General features: G+C 38.4%; 1 protein-coding gene and 1 long non-coding RNA gene across 18 annotated transcripts in view; one reads left to right on the forward strand and one right to left on the reverse strand.

Annotated features, from left to right (window-relative positions):
• LOC127366691 (uncharacterized) overlaps positions 1 to 19691 on the forward strand; it is a 69687-nt gene that overhangs the window by 36381 nt on the left and 13615 nt on the right. For 13 of the 15 annotated variants that reach the window (XM_051405873.1, XM_051405872.1, XM_051405870.1 and 10 more), the window contains one exon: positions 18308 to 18634. The exons of 1 other annotated variant lie outside the window; for it this stretch is intronic. In XM_051405873.1, the coding sequence (XP_051261833.1) occupies positions 18308 to 18634 (327 nt within the window). The remainder of the gene's footprint in view (positions 1 to 18307; positions 18635 to 19691) is intronic. One more of the 15 variants, XM_051405867.1, reaches the window with a different exon arrangement.
• LOC127366695 (uncharacterized) lies at positions 1688 to 10217 on the reverse strand. 3 transcript variants are annotated; one of them, XR_007885383.1, is made up of 2 exons: positions 9896 to 10217; positions 1688 to 1904 (listed from the first exon to the last, which is right to left on the reverse strand). It is a non-coding gene; the product is annotated as an uncharacterized LOC127366695 (long non-coding RNA). The 3 variants fall into 3 exon arrangements; XR_007885382.1 differs by having other exon boundaries at positions 1688 to 1959; XR_007885384.1 differs by having other exon boundaries at positions 1688 to 2010.

Genomic DNA, 19691 nt, shown 5'->3' on the forward strand with positions numbered 1-19691 from the left:
AGCTTTCAGTGTTTCCTCTCTTCATCATCTGAATGAACCTGCAGTCCATACTGTGATTGATTGATTGATTGATTGATTGATTGATTGATTGATTGATTGATTGATTGATTGATTGGTCTCATGTAGCTCTATAATGTTTCTCTGATGTTTGTGTATTCAGCTTCTATACATATATATCTGGCTGTGTCTCAGGAGGTAGAGCGGGTCGTCCACTGATCAGAAGGTTGCTGGTTCGATCCCCGGCTCCTCCCGCTGCATGTCGAAGTGTCCTTGAGCAAAATACTGAACCCCAAACTGCTCCTGATGCTGAATCACTGTATGAATGTGTGAATGTATGAATGAGTGAATGTGGCTGTAGTGTAAATGGCTTTGAGTGGTCAGAACACTAGACAGACACTAAGTTCAGTCACTTTCTGTGATTGAATGAAGTTATTGTTTGAGTGTCAGTCAGCTGAACTGTTCTCATGTGTTTGAATCCATAAAGTGTTGTGAGCAGATGAGTTATGGATTCGATCATTTCACACTCTGTTTAGAGAATGATGAATATTGAGGAGAACAACTGTAAATAAAGCTCAAATGTACAGAAATCATTTCTCCACTCTGACAGCATCATGAAAATGGATCTAAAGCTGTGAGAATGATGGATTCAGGAGGCATCCAAACTTTGATTACAGCGCCCCCATGTGGCAGAGCGGGAGCAGATTTCTCTTATTGTATCTAGGTGTGATGATGGAGGCCATGTGTCTCAGATTGATGATTTCCTTTAATAACATAATGAGTGTAAACTGTGTCTGTAGTGACAGCGTCCATAAAGCGTTATCAGCAGTGAAATATCTGCAGCTTCCACAATCTAATATTGATTCTCACTAATTACAGTTGCTCAATCACATCAACTGTTAGTTGCCGCCTGTACGGCCTGTTGCTCTGCTCCATGGGGACGGCACACTCGTCACACTCCAGGAACTGTCTGAGTTGATTCTGGCGCCCCCTGTGGACAACAGCGGTAGTGTTTCTACTGCCTGGTTTCATTGATTTCAAGGGGAATCCGACCCGGTGGCAGACATTAACAATAACTATATAGAAATATCCAATCTTCTCTCTGATTGTTTATGTACAATAACTCACTGTAGGACATTTAAAGTAGTAACTCTATGATTCAACAGGTGAAGGTCCCATTGCGTCAAGCCCCGCCCCCTTTTAAGTGAAAGCACTGCCTCTAATTTGACTGGTGGTAAATGTAAATTCTGAGCTCGTAAAATAACATTACTGTATTGTTTGTATCTATTAGGAGCATAAATCCTATATCCAGCAAACAATGCTGTTGTGTTGTTGTTCTATATAAAATACACAAATAGTTATTGATGAGTGTCCTGACATATACAGCGACCTTATTCAATCTCATATTTCTGCTGTCTGTCACTGTTTCTGTGCTTCACACTCTTTATTAACTGTTTGTGTCCAATGTGACGTTACTGTAAACTAATTCCAGGGTTTGTGTTTATTAATCGACCTTTTACTACGAGACCACAGAAGAAGAAAACAGGAGGGTTTATCTCCACTTCCTGTTACTCTCTGCTGTTTCCAAGGTTCATTATTAGAAGGTAGGTCAGCTCAGTTTATGGGAATTATTAAGGTTCAAATCCCCTCTGCTCCACACTGTCACACCAAACTCCATTCAAAAAACGGCTGTTTTAAGGAAGTAAAACCTTTATTTCCACCATCAGTGAGACTCTGATTCTCTTCAGTCTACAGACACAATCTGCTCACATTGACTCAGTAACATCATTAACTAACCTGTGAGGAAGAGTTGGACACACACACACTCACTGACTGTCTGTCATTAACTAACCTGTGAGGAAGAGTTGGACACACACACACTCACTGACTGTCTGTCATTAACTAACCTGTGAGGAAGAGTTGGACACAGACACACTCACTGACTGTCTGTCATTAACTAACCTGTGAGGAAGAGTTGGACACACACACACTCACTGTCTGTCATTAACTAACCTGTGAGGAAGAGTTGGACACAGACACACTCACTGACTGTCCCTCAGCAGATGCATTTATTTTATTCCACAGGAAACATATTCAGTCTTTGACACACATAGATTATATATATATAAATATATATATTTATATATATATAAGATAATATATATTAACAGTCAGTAACTTTGTGGAAGTTTGTTCACACAGTTTTGGGTTGTGAGGTCTTGTGGCTCATGGATGTCATTGTGGAGTAGGTTGTGATGGAGCAGCCGGTCTTTATCCTTCATATAATTCAGAGAGGAGCTAAACCCCCCAAACACTCTGTATATGGGTATATAGTAGTGTGGCTGACTGATTCAGGCAGATCTTGACATTGTAGTGCAAACTATTAGAATTCTAGATATCTAGCTATAAAAGTGCACAGCGACGCCCTCTGCTGGTTGAAAGCTGCTTTTACAGTTGAATAGAAAAAGCTGTGAATGGCTTTGTTCACTTTTTCAGTCCAAACATTTGAGGAAACGTTGCTCGTTGTGTTGAAAACAGGAAGTGGGACAGTTTGCTCTTCCTGTGAATGTCTCTTATTTTGATGTTGTCCAGGTTTTATTGTCAGCGTGTCCTTGCTCAATCAGTTTATATTGTTAGAAGAATACAGAACCAATATTCCTACTAGAGACTGTATTCTACTGGATGGGTTACAGCAGTGTAGTTAACATGTGCTGCCAGCATTATTGTGTGTGTTTGGGTGGCTGGTTGACTTTATTTGAGTCTGTTGGTTAGTGAGTTGCTGTTGTTCACATTTTAAAGCTAAAGCTTGCTATTGCTTTTTTCTCCTTCCTTCTCCTCAGGCCCACATCTCTGTGCTACCCCAGAATTTAGAGCCAGAGTTAATAAGAGGGTCTCAAACCAGTTTACTACATCCTGGCTCCTCCTTTACTCACTGTACCTCGGAGGCCTTGGTCACACTACAGGACTTTCAGAGCGCTCAGATCTCTGTACAGTTATCTCTGTACTGTATGTACTAAAACTATATAGTATTGAATTGACCTCTGAAGTAGAGCAGTGAGTTTCTGATTGAAGCTGCAGTAAATGAAGTGTGAACCTATGCGCTATAATAACCTGTGTGTAATGGGTCTGGTTTTATTTGTTATTTAGAAGGCCAAGGTACTGTTATCTGTGTATGTTTAGGTTCAGTTGGAGAACAGATCTAGTTGGTATCACTTATTATCTACGTTGTAAAGAAAACTATAAAGTGGCCTGAGCCCCATGAAGTCTAGGAGTTTGATATAGAGTATAGCAGAAGAGAGAGAGGAGGTGCTCTGGAAACTCCACAGGTTGGAGCTCTTGGGATGGGAAAGGGAATATGTTGGGTTCTATGTGTTATGCTTTTGTTGTCTTGTCAGTGTGTTTGTATTGTGGTTCACATCATCACCTTCCCTCTGAGCTTCTATTAGTCATAAAAAAGACTGTGTAGGCCAGGTGTATTCTCCATCTTACTCCACTGGAAGTAGAGGCGTGGCTCTTCTCATTAGGAAACAGTTAGCTGTTCCCATTGAGACAGTCTGACCCAAACGGATGCTATGTGTTGATCCAAGATTATTTACAGAGAGAAAATATTGTTTTATTGAATATATATATATATATGCCCCCCCAAACTGTCCAAATACAGTTGTTATCAGTGTAAACAGCAATAATTACTGTAATTTAACAGATATTTACTTTTATTACAGTTCTATAACTTTTAACATTCACATTCAAATTTTAAATAAATAAATAAAATAGCACTCTTGTAAAATAATTAGTATTGTAGCAGTGTTCACCTGTATTTATAGCTCATTGCATTGTTTTTACATGTAATATTTATGTAAAATTCAATCTAAAAACTGTATTTTAATTACAAACTGTGTTTTTAAGAGTCTGAACCATCTTGAGGAGGTGTTTCAGGCCCTCGGTGGTTACGGCCTCAAGATTCAGAAGGAAGTTCCTGGGACACAAAGTCAGCACCCTAGGAATCGCTTCTGACCCAGAGAAAGTGACAGCTGTATAAAACTGGTTGGAGAGGTCAAATAATTGATTTTTAAACAATGCAAATGACTTAGAGAATACATATTTAATAAGCACATAACTGCAGTTCTACCTAAAACATTCGACTGGACAGGTAAAAACAATGGATGCTTTCAGTTTCATTTTGTCTCAGTAGTTACCACAGTCAGCCTCTAGAGGGCAGTATAGGGATCACATGTGGAACAGCAGACTTTAAACCTGTAACTATAAAGCTAAAACTCAAAGCTACAAGCAGCAATGGTCGGACCCTCGCTGCCCACACACATCAGGGTTTGCTGCACCAGTGTATCATGTGTGGACCACACCATGAACATCTCATGTAAATCAGATCAAGATCACTAATAACTAACCTTCCAGTTTCCATCAGGTGTAAATTATATTATGTTGTCTTCCTTATGAATGGATCAATGTGCAATTATTAACCAATATCTGTTATACTTTCTGTATCTTTTAACAAGTTATCAAAGTGTGCAAGAAAAAATACAAATATTAAGAACTTTTTGCTGTTTATTTGGGACTGTTGCACTTTCTAAGTTTTCTTCTGAGATTAAATGCAATTATTGTAAGTTGTGCATTATTGTTATTGTTGTTGTTATTATTATTATTATTATTATTATTATTGTTATATTTATTATTATTATATGTTATATGCTGTGAAATATGTGAAAGAGTTTGTTTTCCACTCATGAAAGTGAAAGTTGAAGAACAGAAACACAGAAAGACACAATCAGGAGTAAAGGAGAAACAATGGAGCATTAAAGAGACAAATATTAGTATTAGTAGTAGTTTGTGACAGTTTTTACTTCATACGCTTCAGCATCTAAAACCTTGTAAGATGAAATATGAATTACAGTAATTGTCTGTTTGTAGCTCATTATTGATGCCCATTGATTTAGAAATGTGAAGAACCACAGAGCTTTTCAATCTCACTACAGATATCAAACTGTTTCCTCTGTATGTGCCTTAGAACATTAATCTTACACTTTATTTCACCACTATAAGCTTTATTATGTTAATAAAACTTAATATCTTTGCTTTGTTATTAGAAGTTGATGCTTGATGGAAAGATAGTTAAAGCTATAATCCTTCAGGTGTTCATGAAGTGAAAGCATTCAGTGTATTTACATTCTTTAAACACTGACGAGGGATCCTTTTGGTTATTTGATGTGACTGATATCAGCCTCACTCTCCTGCAGTCCTATCAGAGCTGCATTCAAAGCTTCAACCTTGTTTTCAACCAACTGTTCAGGTTCCCAACCGATTTATTTTTGGTCCAACGCTCCGAACAGTTCCCTGTTGGTGGAAGAGGCCTGTCAGTGCTGTAGTGCAGGTTATACCCACTCCTAAACCCCCCATGATGCTCCTCATTCACCACTGTTCTTTTAGAAGCCATGACGTAGTTCAGTTTTCATGTGGATGTAGTCAGGAATAAGGAATACTTCAGTCACTAAGCATAATGAAGTAGTCTGAAGTAGTCTGAGCCTGTAGTCTGTGGGTCAGTATGGATTCTTCTGTTGCTAATGTTCATTTCATAATGATCCTCAGTTAGTGACAATATGAAAATACTAGCAGCACATTTTAGAGTGAGCTAAATATGCAACAGTGGTTTTAATGTGTCACTCTTTATAACACACTGTAAAACTATTTACATGACTAATGTGAAATAAACACTGTAACTGGAAATAATCAGAACATTACTGCTTATTTAACGAACATTTCCTTTTATTATTTAATAGATTAAATTAATAATTAATAGGTTAAATTCATTCATCATTAATACATTTCTAAAGTTATGTAAAATTAGTGACATTAACAATAGAAATGTTTTATAATTAGTCAGTGTAATCAGTGAGGCCCCGCCCCCAGAAACAGTCTGTTTTCAACCTAATTCTTGTCTCATCTGTGGTCTGATAAACAGTAAATGAAGTCATTGAAGTGTCCATATCACTATTGTCCTGGGTTCATCTACAGTAGGTTAAACAATGATAGATACAGCTACTGAGGCACACACACACATCTCTCCTCACACTGCAGATCTGCCACAGCAGAAGCTAAAGTCAGGTGGAGAAAGAGCCAACTGAGTCCTGCCTGAGTTGGAACTGATGAACTGTCTGTATTTGCAGCTCTTGGAGCAAATACTGAGACTGCTTCATTATATGTATGTACACACTGACATATCTCAATACATTATGTGACATCATGAAGAAGATAGTTTGATATCATTATTGTACAAATGAAAAGTGTTTCTGTTACTGACATTAAAATGTTTTTGAAATGAATAAAGGTTAATATTAAAAGCTTGTTTTGCTGAACGCTTCAGTTATTTAATGATTGATAAAGTAGTTCTGTCAGTCTGTCTGTCTGAGGCTGCTTCATGCTGACACAAACCAACAGCTATAACAAATATGAGGAAACTGAACCTCCTCCTGTTTCCTCAGAAGTGATCTGTGGCAGTCGGACTTCATTCCAGAGAGCTTCTTTATCAAAGTCTGAACCTGATCCTTCTCTGCCTCCTTTCAGTCCAGTGACTGCTGTCTGTGTCCGGTGGGAAGCCCTTTACTTATTTCAGCTTTTAAAGGTCCAGTGCGTAGGTCGATAAAAACGTCTCATTCTAAGGTAACGAACACACAACCATTCTTATTTTCAGCTGATTAAACTAATGAAAACAAACCTATGGATATTATATTTCTGACAATAGATCCTCCTCAGTGTTACACATCAATAAAGTGTTTCTGATTTACATCCCATAACTTACTGATTTTACCCCAAAAAGGATCTTTTCTGAAACATAACCAAGTGCTCTTGTTGCTTCAACCAAATAGTGTGTTTGCTTTATTGTAAGCCACAGTTTTATGTTATAAATGAACAGTGAGGGTCCCCAGCTTTTACACAATACTGGAGGCTAACTTGCATATTTTTGCATAATTAGCTCAATGAACCAGAAGTTGATCTGTTTATTCTAAAATGCAGGTCTAATGTATTAAGCACATAACCTCAAAATGGACTCAAAAATAATGAAACTCAGAGTTGAAATATAACCACTTCCAGTTTAAAGGGCCAAGCAGCTGCTGGAATATTGTCCATATAGGTGATTATGCTAATGAATTACAATCTGTGACAATAACTTACAATGTGTAACTGAGTCCACTGGGACCAGTTTGCCTTAATCCAATATATATTTTAATCTTTTTGTATTACAGTTCTGCACAAAGGTGCTTTATAAATAAAGTTCTGATTGAATTCAGTCTGCTCTCAATAAAAAGTCTTCTTAGAAATCAATGAACCACTTTGTGTTTTGTCTTCAGACCAGTCAGAGATCCTAGTGAAGCCTGGAGATGATGCTCCTCTTCAGTGTCGGGTTCTGTTGGACTGGATCATCTCTTAATTTATGCCTTAATTATTTATATTTGTGTCCTGCACTGAGCCAAAATACTGTAAAATCACAGGAAATATCTAACAAGAATCTTATTCTAAGAACAAGTTTCCATAAATGTTACAATTTAAACACATTTAATTGGTTAAACATCTAAAAATTATATTTGAGGATTGCTTCATTCTCAATGACTCTTCAGTTGCAAACAATGAGAAATACAGAATATGTATTATATATAATATATATGTGATAAATGAGTCTGTAGTTACTGCACTACCTATATATCTGTTTATATCTGTTTATATCTGTTTATATTGGTTTATATCTGTTTATATCTGTTTATATTTGTTTATATTGGATTATATCTGTTTATATCTGTTTATATTTGTTTATATTGGTTTATGCTAATACAAAGACAGTTACATTCTTTTTTTTATTTTTTAAATTTTTTTTATTTAAAAATATATAAAATACTACACATTATTCATTCAATTAAAATTATTTCTTTAACTATTTATATTCATTTTTATTAGACATTAATATTATATCAATATTAAATTAAAGTTAAACAAGGTTGAATGTCCCACACATAAAAAGACTATTTTTAATAATAAAAATAAATACAGATTAATCATTTTATTCTTTATATTGCTCTTGGTGTCAATCAACAATAAAAATAAATGTGTTTTTATTTCTCTAATTTCTGCCAGAGACACGAAAACGTTTGGTCACTTTTATTTTGAAAATCCGTAAAGAAGGCGGTGTCAGACACACGTGTACTTCCTGTAGCTAACACACTGACTCTGTCTGTTACCTATAATCAATACAGTGTATTGATACCGCAGGAGGGAACCAGTAGAACCAATGTGTGTCGGTTCGATCCCCGGCTCCTCCCGCTGCATGTCGAAGTGTCCTTGAGCAAAATACTGAACCCCAAACTGCTCCTGATGCTGAATCACTGTATGAATGAGTGAATGAGTGAATGAGTGAATGTGTGAATGAGTGAATGAATGAATGTGTGAATGTGGCTGTAGTGTAAATGGCTTTGAGTGGTCAGAACACTAGACAGACACTAAGTTCAGTCACTTTCTCTGATTGAATGAAGTTATTGTTTGAGTGTCAGTCAGCTGAACTGTTCTCATGTGTTTGAATCCATAAAGTGTTGTGAGCAGATGAGTTATGGATTCGATCATTTCACACTCTGTTTAGAGAATGATGAATATTGAGGAGAACAACTGTAAATAAAGCTCAAATGTACAGAAATCATTTCTCCACTCTGACAGCATCATGAAAATGGATCTAAAGCTGTGAGAATGATGGATTCAGGAGGCATCAAAACTTTGATTACAGCGCCCCCATGTGGCAGAGCGGGAGCAGATTTCTCTTATTGTATCTACGTGTGATGATGGAGGCCATGTGTCTCAGATTGATGATTTCCTTTAATAACATAATGAGTGTAAACTGTGTCTGTAGTGACAGCGTCCATAAAGCGTTATCAGCAGTGAAATATCTGCAGCTTCCACAATCTAATATTGATTCTCACTAATTACAGTTGCTCAATCACATCAACTGTTAGTTGCCGCCTGTACGGCCTGTTGCTCTGCTCCATGGGGACGGCACACTCGTCACACTCCAGGAACTGTCTGAGTTGATTCTGGCGCCCCCTGTGGACAACAGCGGTAGTGTTTCTACTGCCTGGTTTCATTGATTTCAAGGGGAATCCGACCCGGTGGCAGACATTAACAATAACTATATAGAAATATCCAATCTTCTCTCTGATTGTTTATGTACAATAACTCACTGTAGGACATTTAAAGTAGTAACTCTATGATTCAACAGGTGAAGGTCCCATTGCGTCAAGCCCCGCCCCTTTTAAGTGAAAGCACTGCCTCTAATTTGACTGGTGGTAAATGTAAATTCTGAGCTCGTAAAATAACATTACTGTATTGTTTGTATCTATTAGGAGCATAAATCCTATATCCAGCAAACAATGCTGTTGTGTTGTTGTTCTATATAAAACACACAAATAGTTATTGATGAGTGTCCTGACATATACAGCGACCTTATTCAATCTCATATTTCTGCTGTCTGTCACTGTTTCTGTGCTTCACACTCTTTATTAACTGTTTGTGTCCAATGTGACGTTACTGTAAACTAATTCCAGGGTTTGTGTTTATTAATCCACCTTTTACTACGAGACCACAGAAGAAGAAAACAGGAGGGTTTATCTCCACTTCCTGTTACTCTCTGCTGTTTCCAAGGTTCATTATTAGAAGGTAGGTCAGCTCAGTTTATGGGAATTATTAAGGTTCAAATCCCCTCTGCTCCACACTGTCACACCAAACTCCATTCAAAAAACGGCTGTTTTAAGGAAGTAAAACCTTTATTTCCACCATCAGTGAGACTCTGATTCTCTTCAGTCTACAGACACAATCTGCTCACATTGACTCAGTAACATCATTAACTAACCTGTGAGGAAGAGTTGGACACACACACACTCACTGACTGTCTGTCATTAACTAACCTGTGAGGAAGAGTTGGACACACACACACTCACTGACTGTCTGTCATTAACTAACCTGTGAGGAAGAGTTGGACACACACACACTCACTGACTGTCTGTCATTAACTAACCTGTGAGGAAGAGTTGGACACACACACACTCACTGACTGTCTGTCATTAACTAACCTGTGAGGAAGAGTTGGACACACACACACTCACTGACTGTCTGTCATTAACTAACCTGTGAGTTAATTGACATTGTAGTGCAAACTATTAGAATTCTAGATATCTAGCTATAAAAGTGCACAGCGACGCCCTCTGCTGGTTGAAAGCTGCTTTTACAGTTGAATAGAAAAAGCTGTGAATGGCTTTGTTCACTTTTTTCAGTCCAAACATTTGAGGAAACGTTGCTCGTTGTGTTGAAAACAGGAAGTGGGACAGTTTGCTCTTCCTGTGAATGTCTCTTATTTTGATGTTGTCCAGGTTTTATTGTCAGCGTGTCCTTGCTCAATCAGTTTATATTGTTAGAAGAATACAGAACCAATATTCCTACTAGAGACTGTATTCTACTGGATGGGTTACGGCAGTGTAGTTAACATGTGCTGCCAGCATTATTGTGTGTGTTTGGGTGGCTGGTTGACTTTATTTGAGTCTGTTGGTTAGTGAGTTGCTGTTGTTCACATTTTAAAGCTAAAGCTTGCTATTGCTTTTTTCTCCTTCCTTCTCCTCAGGCCCACATCTCTGTGCTACCCCAGAATTTAGAGCCAGAGTTAATAAGGGGGTCTCAAACCAGTTTACTACATCCTGGCTCCTCCTTTACTCACTGTACCTCGGAGGCCTTGGTCACACTACAGTACTTTCAGAGCGCTCAGATCTCTGTACAGTTATCTCTGTACTGTATGTACTAAAACTATATAGTATTGAATTGACCTCTGAAGTAGAGCAGTGAGTTTCTGATTGAAGCTGCAGTAAATGAAGTGAGAACCTTTGCGCTATAATAACCTGTGTGTAATGGGTCTGGTTTATTTATTATTTACAGAGGTGGGTAGTAACGAGTTACATTTACTCCGTTACATTTACTTGAGTAAGTTTTTGAAAAAAATATACTTCTAGGAGTAGTTTAAAATCACTATACTTTTTACTTTTACTTGAGTAGATCTGTGAAGAAGAAACTGTACTCTTACTCTGTTACATTAGGCTACAATGAGCTCGTTACTTTGGTATTCTACGCGTCAGTTTTTATCCCCGCCTCATTTTAATGTTTTATTTTGACAGAGAGAGAGACTTCCGCTCTACCACGTGACTGTGTTTCACTAATCAAACGTAGTTGTGCAGTCTCGTCACGTGACCATACTCAATCTCAGCGATGGGACGGGTTAGCTTTACAGTCGTAGCAAACAAAAATGTCAATGTTACTCAACAGTTACTCAGTACTTGAGTAGTTTTTCCACCAAGCACTTTTTTACTCTTACTCAAGTAATTATTTGGATGACTACTTTTTACTTTTACTTGAGTCATATTATTCTGAAGTAACAGTACTTTTACTTGAGTACAATTTTTGGCTACTCTACCCACCTCTGGTTATTTAGAAGGCCAAGGTACTGTTATCTGTGTATGTTTAGGTTCAGTTGGAGAACAGATCTAGTTGGTATCACTTATTCTCTACGTTGTAAAGAAAACTATAAAGTGGCCTGAGCCCCATGAAGTCTAGGAGTTTGATATAGAGTATAGCAGAAGAGAGAGAGGAGGTGCTCTGGAAACTCCACAGGTTGGAGCTCTTGGGATGGGAAAGGGAATATGTTGGGTTCTATGTGTTATGCTTTTGTTGTCTTGTCAGTGTGTTTGTATTGTGGTTCACATCATCACCTTCCCTCTGAGCTTCTATTAGTCATAAAAAAAGACTGTGTAGGCCAGGTGTATTCTCCATCTTACTCCACTGGAAGTAGAGGCGTGGCTCTTCTCATTAGGAAACAGTTAGCTGTTGTCATTGAGACAGTCTGACCCAAACGGATGCTATGTGTTGATCCAAGATTATTTACAGAGAGAAAATATTGAATATATATGCCCCCCAAACTGTCCAAATACAGTCTTTATCAGTGTAAACAGCAATAATTACTGTAATCTCACGGATAATGACTTTTATTACAGTTCTATAACTTTTAATATCCAAACCAAAATTTTAAATGAATAAATAAAATAGCACAATAATTTGTTTTATAGCAGTGTTCACCTGTATTTATAGCTCATTACATTGTTTTTACATGTAATATTTATGTAAAATTCAATCTAAAATCTGTATTTTAATTACAGACTGTGTTTTTAAGAGTCTGAACCATCTTGAGGAGGTGTTTCAGGCCCTCGGTGGTTACGGCCTCAAGCTTCAGAAGGAAGTTCCTGGGACACAAAGTCAGCAGCCGAGGAGTCGCTCCTGACCCAGAGAAAGTGACAGCTGTATAAAACTGGTTGGAGAGGTCAAATAATTGATTTTTAAACAATGCAAATGACTTAGAGAATACATATTTAATAAGCACATAACTGCAGTTCTACCTAAAACATTCGACTGGACAGGTAAAAACAATGGATGCTTTCAGTTTCATTTTGTCTCAGTAGTTACCACAGTCAGCCTCTAGAGAGCAGTATAGGGATCACATGTGGAACAGCAGACTTTAAACCTGTAACTATAAAGCTAAAACTCAAAGCTACAAGCAGCAATGGTCGGACCCTCGCTGCCCACACACATCAGGGTTTGCTGCACCAGTGTATCATGTGTGGACCACACCATGAACATCTCATGTAAATCAGATCAAGATCACCACACAAGGCTTACTTCCTATTTAGTATGTGGCGCTATGAGTATGACTGCGTGCATGTGTGTGTGTGTGTGTGTGTGTGTGTTCAGGGTGTGACTCAAACATTGACAGTTTCACTGAGGTTAGACAACTTCCTGTTTCTTGGCAATACGTCGAAGTTCAACACCGCGGACCCGCCGTTTAACGTCCTTCAGGTCCAGTGTGTCTGTCACTGCTCTACTCTCCACCGCTCATATATGTCGTTTTGGGAGTTATTGGCAATCAACCAATAATGTTTGTGTGAAAGCTGCTCAGCCGGTTTCTTTCCATTCCAACGGCTGCTTCTCTGGAAACAGTTTAAAGTGAAACTAAAGTTTTCTCCTCACAGTGTCGGCAGATTATCAGGAGGAGGAAAGTGACAACTGGCTGTGAACTGAATGTGTTTTTCAAGTGTTCGTTTAGTGAGAAGCAGATTAATGAGGACTTTGTGGTTGTTGTAGTTTTTACAGAAGATGAAGATGTTTGTGGTGTTTGTGATCCTCGTGCACGGTAAGATAACCTTCCTCCCTCTGATCTGATCATTAGTCCAACATCATGTCTTTAATCTGTAATTCTATCATCTTCATTTCATTAGTCTGTTTAAACTCCAATAAAAACATGAAGAACATATTAAAGGCAGCATATTTTCAATGTTTGTGTAAATCATGATGAATGTAGAAGACTGTACAGTCAGACTGTCCTCAGTTCTGTTCTTCAGGATTATATCTCTGGAGGTTGTTCACATTCTTATAGCTTATATTACCAATAGTATTAATGATCCTAACACACTCATTTAAACACCATGTTGGATCAATACAGTCAGTCTATCAGTTTGTTCTGTTATTGATCCTGTTTGTGAGTCTGATCACAAACAGGAGCAGATTGAGGATCCAGGAGCAATAAGACCTGAAATAAGGCTGCTGTGATTGAACCTCTCTGTCTGTGTGACCTCACAGTTTCCCAGCATGCCTCAGCTGTGGAGCTGTATGAGGGGGAGGAGTTTGTCCTGCTGCCCTGTGAGTATAAAACTTTTGAACTGGACAACCCCACAGTGGTGTGGAGCCGCTACGATCTCAATCCTCCAACCGTCCACCAGCGTCAGCAGGAAGGTGATGAATTTATATACCAAAACCAGCTTTACAGCGGCCGAACATCCATGATGGCTGACGCTCTGGAAACTGGAGACCTCAGCCTCAATCTGACAAAACTCCGCCTCTCTGACAGCGGCACCTACACCTGCACCGTCAGATCATCAAGAGGAAAACAGAGAGTGAGAGAAGTACAGCTGAAGGTCAAAGGTCAGCAACAAACCTTAAAACCTACTCTGGATTAGTGATTTCCAAACTGAGGGTCATAAAAGTTTAATGGGGGCGAAGCTTTCTTGACTTTATGGCGTGTAAGAAAACTAAATGAAAATATACACAGTAGGCCTAGATCTCAGCATAAGCAGAAGCAGAAGAAAATTAAATATATATTTTTAAGTTAATTGTCTGATAGAACCAAGCATCAGGGACAAGAAAACACTGAATTTGTCAGAAAAGAAGCCTATTAAGTTGTATGATTGTTACAAATAATGAATAAATATATAAAACAGACAGAGAATCGTATAAAAAGTTCCCTAAACAGGAAATAATCTGCTCAAAATTCATTTAAATCACCTGTTTTACACAAGCTTCTTGCAGTGACAGAATTCACTGTTTGGCTAAATTGTACAGTTTTTAATAAAATATGTCACTAGGGATTGTCAGATTACTAAATGATAGAAAAGGGGTCCCTCAAAGGAAAGGGCTTGGAACCACAGCTCTAGATATAGGTCTGTAGAAAGGTCAGCTTTAGATACGGGTCAGAGGTCAGTTTTCTAGTTTACAGGCTACACACACTTTAGACGACATTAACTTTGTTACAGTGCTTCAACAACTGAACATCATTTAGTACAAGACGGACACAGATGGTCCAAATCACTCAGGGTCTGTCTCATCTGTATGAATGTCTCCACGTGTCCATCAGTCCTGTCTTCTCCCTTAGTATCAGTGGCTCCCACTGAAGATGTGATGGAGAGATAGAAGGAACAGATGTGAGGAAAGAGGAGTTCAGACAGTTAACACACTCATTTAAACACCATGTTGAATCAATGAATTCAGTCTATCAGTTTGTTCTGTTATTTGTCTTATTGGTATTAAACTGTGCTCATGTGGTTTCAAAGTCCAATCACAAACACGACCAGATCCAGAAGCAATAAGACCTGAAATAAGGCTGCTGTGATTAAACCTCTCTTTCTGTTTGACCTCACAGTTTACCAGCATGCCTCAGCTGTGGAGCTGTATGACTGGGATGAGTTTGTCCTGCTGCCCTGTGAGTTTCAAACCTTTGACATGGACGACCCCACAGTGGTGTGGAGCCGCTACGATCTCAATCCTCCAACCGTCCACCAGCATCAGCAGGAAGGTGATGAACTTAAAGACCAAAACCAGCTTTACAGCGGCCGAACATCCATGATGGCTGACGCTCTGGAAACTGGAGACCTCAGCCTCAAGCTGACAAAACTCCACATCTCTGACAGCGGCACCTACACCTGCACCGCCAGAGCATTAGGAGGACAACAGAGAGTGAGAGACATACAGCTGCAGGTCAAAGGTCAGCAACAAACCCTAAAAACTAATATATATAGGTCAGAGGTCAGTATTGTAGATACAGGTCAGAGGTCAGTACTGTAGATACAGGTCAGAGGTCAGTACTGTAGATATAGGTCAGAGGTCATGATCTTTATGTGTCTGTTCCCCACAGAACGATTTCCATCTTGGGCCAAAGCTCTCCTGGTTCTCCTGGTTCTTGGTCTTATTGTTGGGGGTCTTTTGGTGCATTTTCGGCAGTATTTCATGTCAGGTATGTTACTACTACATTACCCATAATGCCGATGGTTATCGTCTTTGCTCCTTGACTGCTCCTTGACGGTTTTGTGGTTTTCATAGAAGTATGGGACAGTGAGGTCTGGGATTATAAACCGAGGGTCACACTGTCTACCTGAGCAGCTGCAGCATAAAGAGACAGTGAAAATAGTCTGTTCATAGTCATATCAACATTATACAGGCAATATTCACCTTTCACTGTAGTTTCAATGTCTATATCTAAGTTTAAATACTAAATACATTTATTTTTTATTATTTTTATTAAAAGCTCTCACGTTTCTATGGACAGAATCCATTCATATGTTAACAGAGCTTTTATTTGGCCCGGAGCACAAATCGTGCGAAAGCCCTGTTTTATTAGTTGGAATGATTATTATCATTCATAAAATGTAATGGCCTTTTTGGAGCCTGTATCATATGCCAGAAGTCCTGAAAATCTGCCCACATGTCAGTGGCGGTGAAGAATTATGTATTTTATGGGTCTCTAACACGTGCACGGAAGCACTGCCTATTGAGCAGCCCCAACGTTTCACCTATGAGTATGAAAAGTGGTACACATGTAGATCACGTCCTAACGTCCTGACCATAAATTGCTCTTGGAGCCATATCCCAAACCCAACAGAAGTTGGACATTTTGGATTTACCGGCAATTTCTGGCGATTTGCACACGTTGTATTTGAACAAATTCCTCCTAGGAAATTGTACGGTGGAATATAATATAATGTAATATAATATTATAATAGTATTATAATATAATTATAATATTATAATATTATAAAAGATTACGGCCAAGTGCTTAAAAAAGACATACGTACCTTTTTACTGTCTTCTCCAAAACTTAGCTAACTTTCTTCTTCTTCTTCATGTCTTCCGGGACTGGTCCATCCCTCAGGTCGGGTCCCCCTAGTGGCCTGGCGCACTTCCGTTTTGTCGAGCGAATTTGCAGCGTTTCTCTCGCAGTTGTTTTGTTGTTTTGTGTGTTTTTGGTATTTGGAGCATTTTTCTGTTGCCTTTGTTTTATGTGTTTGTGTGTTTTTGGATTTGCTTTATTCCCGTGTTTACAGCATTTTGGCGTTTGCAGCGCGTTTGCCCTTGTCGGCCACCGTAGAATTGATCTGATCAACTTCAAATTTGGTCAGGATGATGTAAACACCATCACATTAAAAGTAGTGCTGCTTGTGAGTTGAATCTGAAGGGTTTGTCTCTGCCGTGGCGCCAAGATTTGACGTTTTGCCCTGAAACAAGAAGTTGTCATAACTTCGTTGTCCAATCTGCACCATAATGCACGTGTCTGATAAGCCTGAACACATCTGTGTGATAATATTCAGTAAAAGTGGTAGCGCCACTTAGTGGTAACCAGAAATATAATTTATTACACTTTTATGTATTTCACCGAGCAGATTGACTACATCCAACTGAAATTTGGTCAGAAGACCCTTAGACTGTTGACAATGACATCTAATGAATCTTGTGAATTGTTATTGAACCATGTTGCCATAGCGACATGGCGAATATCACCTTGTTGTTTTAACATTTGATCACATTTTGGGGGGCTAAACAGACTCAAAAACTCATGAAACTTGGCACACATGTCCCACATGGCAGCATTTTAAATTTCATCTGGGTGTTGCCTGTGGGTGTGTCAAAATGGCTCGATAACGCCTCCTACAAACAAAAACCAGCCCTGGTGTCCTGTTTCACGAACATCATGTTGGGACATACAAAAAAGCCTCTTTGAGCCATATCCTAAACCCAAAAGGAACTCAGCCATTTTGAATTTAATGTCAAACTGTGAGGCCATCCGGCAATTTCAGGGTTTCTATTTTAACAAACTACTTAGAGCGAGTTGATCAGAACAACTTCAAAATTGGTGAGTACAGTCCAGAGAAGTTCAGGATGCCACAGTATTGAAATCTTAACAACACAATTTGTACTGCGCTTCCATCAATACACCTGGAGAATGTCCGCTCTCTGGCCAACAAGATGGATCAACTGCTGCTCCTCAACAGAACAAATACAGACTTTTACAGATCTGCTGAGATATCTCTATCAACTACTGAATGCACTGACATCAAGTTTGGTACATTTAACATTTTCACTGGATTGGGATAAAATGTGGTTCAGATGTTCATGTTCTATCTCCAGGTTAAAATGAGTCTAATACTTTAGTTTCTGACTAAATGCTGAAAAAAAAGATGAGCAGAGTTATTATAGTTTGTATTTTTCAGTAGGTTATTTATTTATATTCTGTGATAATCAATGTAATGTGACGGGTTGAAAAATAATGAAGCAACGTGAACCAAATTAAATATTTAGTTTGAAGATAAAGTGTAAAATATAATATCACAGAAGCCAAAAGACTAAAAGTTGAAATAAGATGTTTTTGTGTTGAAAGTTCAAATCTTAAAGTGTCCTAATGTGTCCCTGTAGCTAAAAATAACTCCAAATAAGATCAAACTGCTCATTAAGACAAGTGACATTTACTTAAATTCAGTCAAACAGCCTTCCATAGTGAGCACTAGATCATCAGTTCACACTCAAAACAAGTCCCACTAGATTTTAAATCTAAATATCAGATTATCTGACTGACTTAGAAATAGATTTTCTGCAGTGCAGCTGATGTTGTGGTTTGTTGTCCTCTCAGTCTACCAGGTGGAGGTGGGTTCAGGGGAGGAGTCTGTCCTGCTGCCCTGCAAAACCACAGTTCACCTGCTAAGGCATGTCACAGTGGAGTGGAGGGACAGTGACAACAGGAAGGTCCATGTGTATCAGAATGGCTCTGATCAGCGTGAGGAACAGAACCAGTATTACAGAGACCGAACAGAGATGAAGAGAAACCTGCTGGAACCTGGAGACCTCAGTCTGACCCTGAAATACCCCACATACACAGATAGTAACACCTTCACCTGCACCGTCTACAGCAGGGAGAGAAAGATCCTGAAAAAGAAACAAGTGCTGCTCAAAGTCAAAGGTCAGTGCTGTAGATACAGGTCAAAGGTCAGTGCTTTGAATATTGTATCATTATTATATTGTGATATAAAGTCCAGTCATTGTGATTAATATGAAATGTTTCCATCAGAAGCTCATTAGAAGGTAAATGTCCTTTCAAAGTGAATCTGATAGAATGTGAACACTTGTTAACAAGTGACTGATGGAACATCTGACAGATATTGTTTCTTCTCTGTCACATATTTGGATCAATAACAGTCATAGAAACTCTTTGAGCTGAATACTTTCATGAATGTTCAGCTCATATTTGGAGCTGACACACAAACATCTTTGAGAGGCTCATATGGGGAATTAAACTTGTTCTGTTTCTATTTCAATGGTTGTGATATTTGGAGACTAAATATCTGCATCAGATCCAGATCAGCTGGAATAACAAAGATTAGTCTGAGACATGAAGGACTGACGTTTGGCTCATATCTGATTATGAAACCAACAAAAAGTCAACCATCAATGTTTACTGATCATCCAATCATATCTTTAATAACACTGAGGGAAGCTGTCACTGCAATAGAATGCACTATTGTACATCTATGGTTAATAGCATAATGTTAGCTCTATGGTTAATAATATAACATCAGTTTTCTGGCTCGTAGCATAACCATGTCAGAAATCTTGGTGTAGTTCTAGACTCAGTCCTAAAAATCAAAAACCCACATCAACAGAATCACAAGACCATCCTACTACCACCTTAAAAATACAGCCAGACCTAAATGATCCATTTTTATTTATTTTTTGTTTTACCTTTATTTTACCAAGAAGTCCCATTGAGATCAAAAATCTCTTTTACAAGAGAGACCTGGCCAAGGCAGCAGCTTTAGAAAATCACAACATATTAAGATACAACATATTTAACATAATATCAATAAAACACAAACTATACAAATACAATGGCTTCTCAAGAAAAACAACCACATGCCTCCGTCACCATATTCTTTATGATGCACTTAAATTTATCAATGGATATAACTGTGTCTGATTCAGAGCGCTGCTGCCAGAGTCAAAGAACTGATCTCAAAATA

The sequence above is a fragment of the Dicentrarchus labrax genome, unplaced genomic scaffold (assembly GCF_905237075.1).
Source record: "Dicentrarchus labrax unplaced genomic scaffold, dlabrax2021, whole genome shotgun sequence".
Taxonomy (NCBI): domain Eukaryota; kingdom Metazoa; phylum Chordata; class Actinopteri; family Moronidae; genus Dicentrarchus; species Dicentrarchus labrax.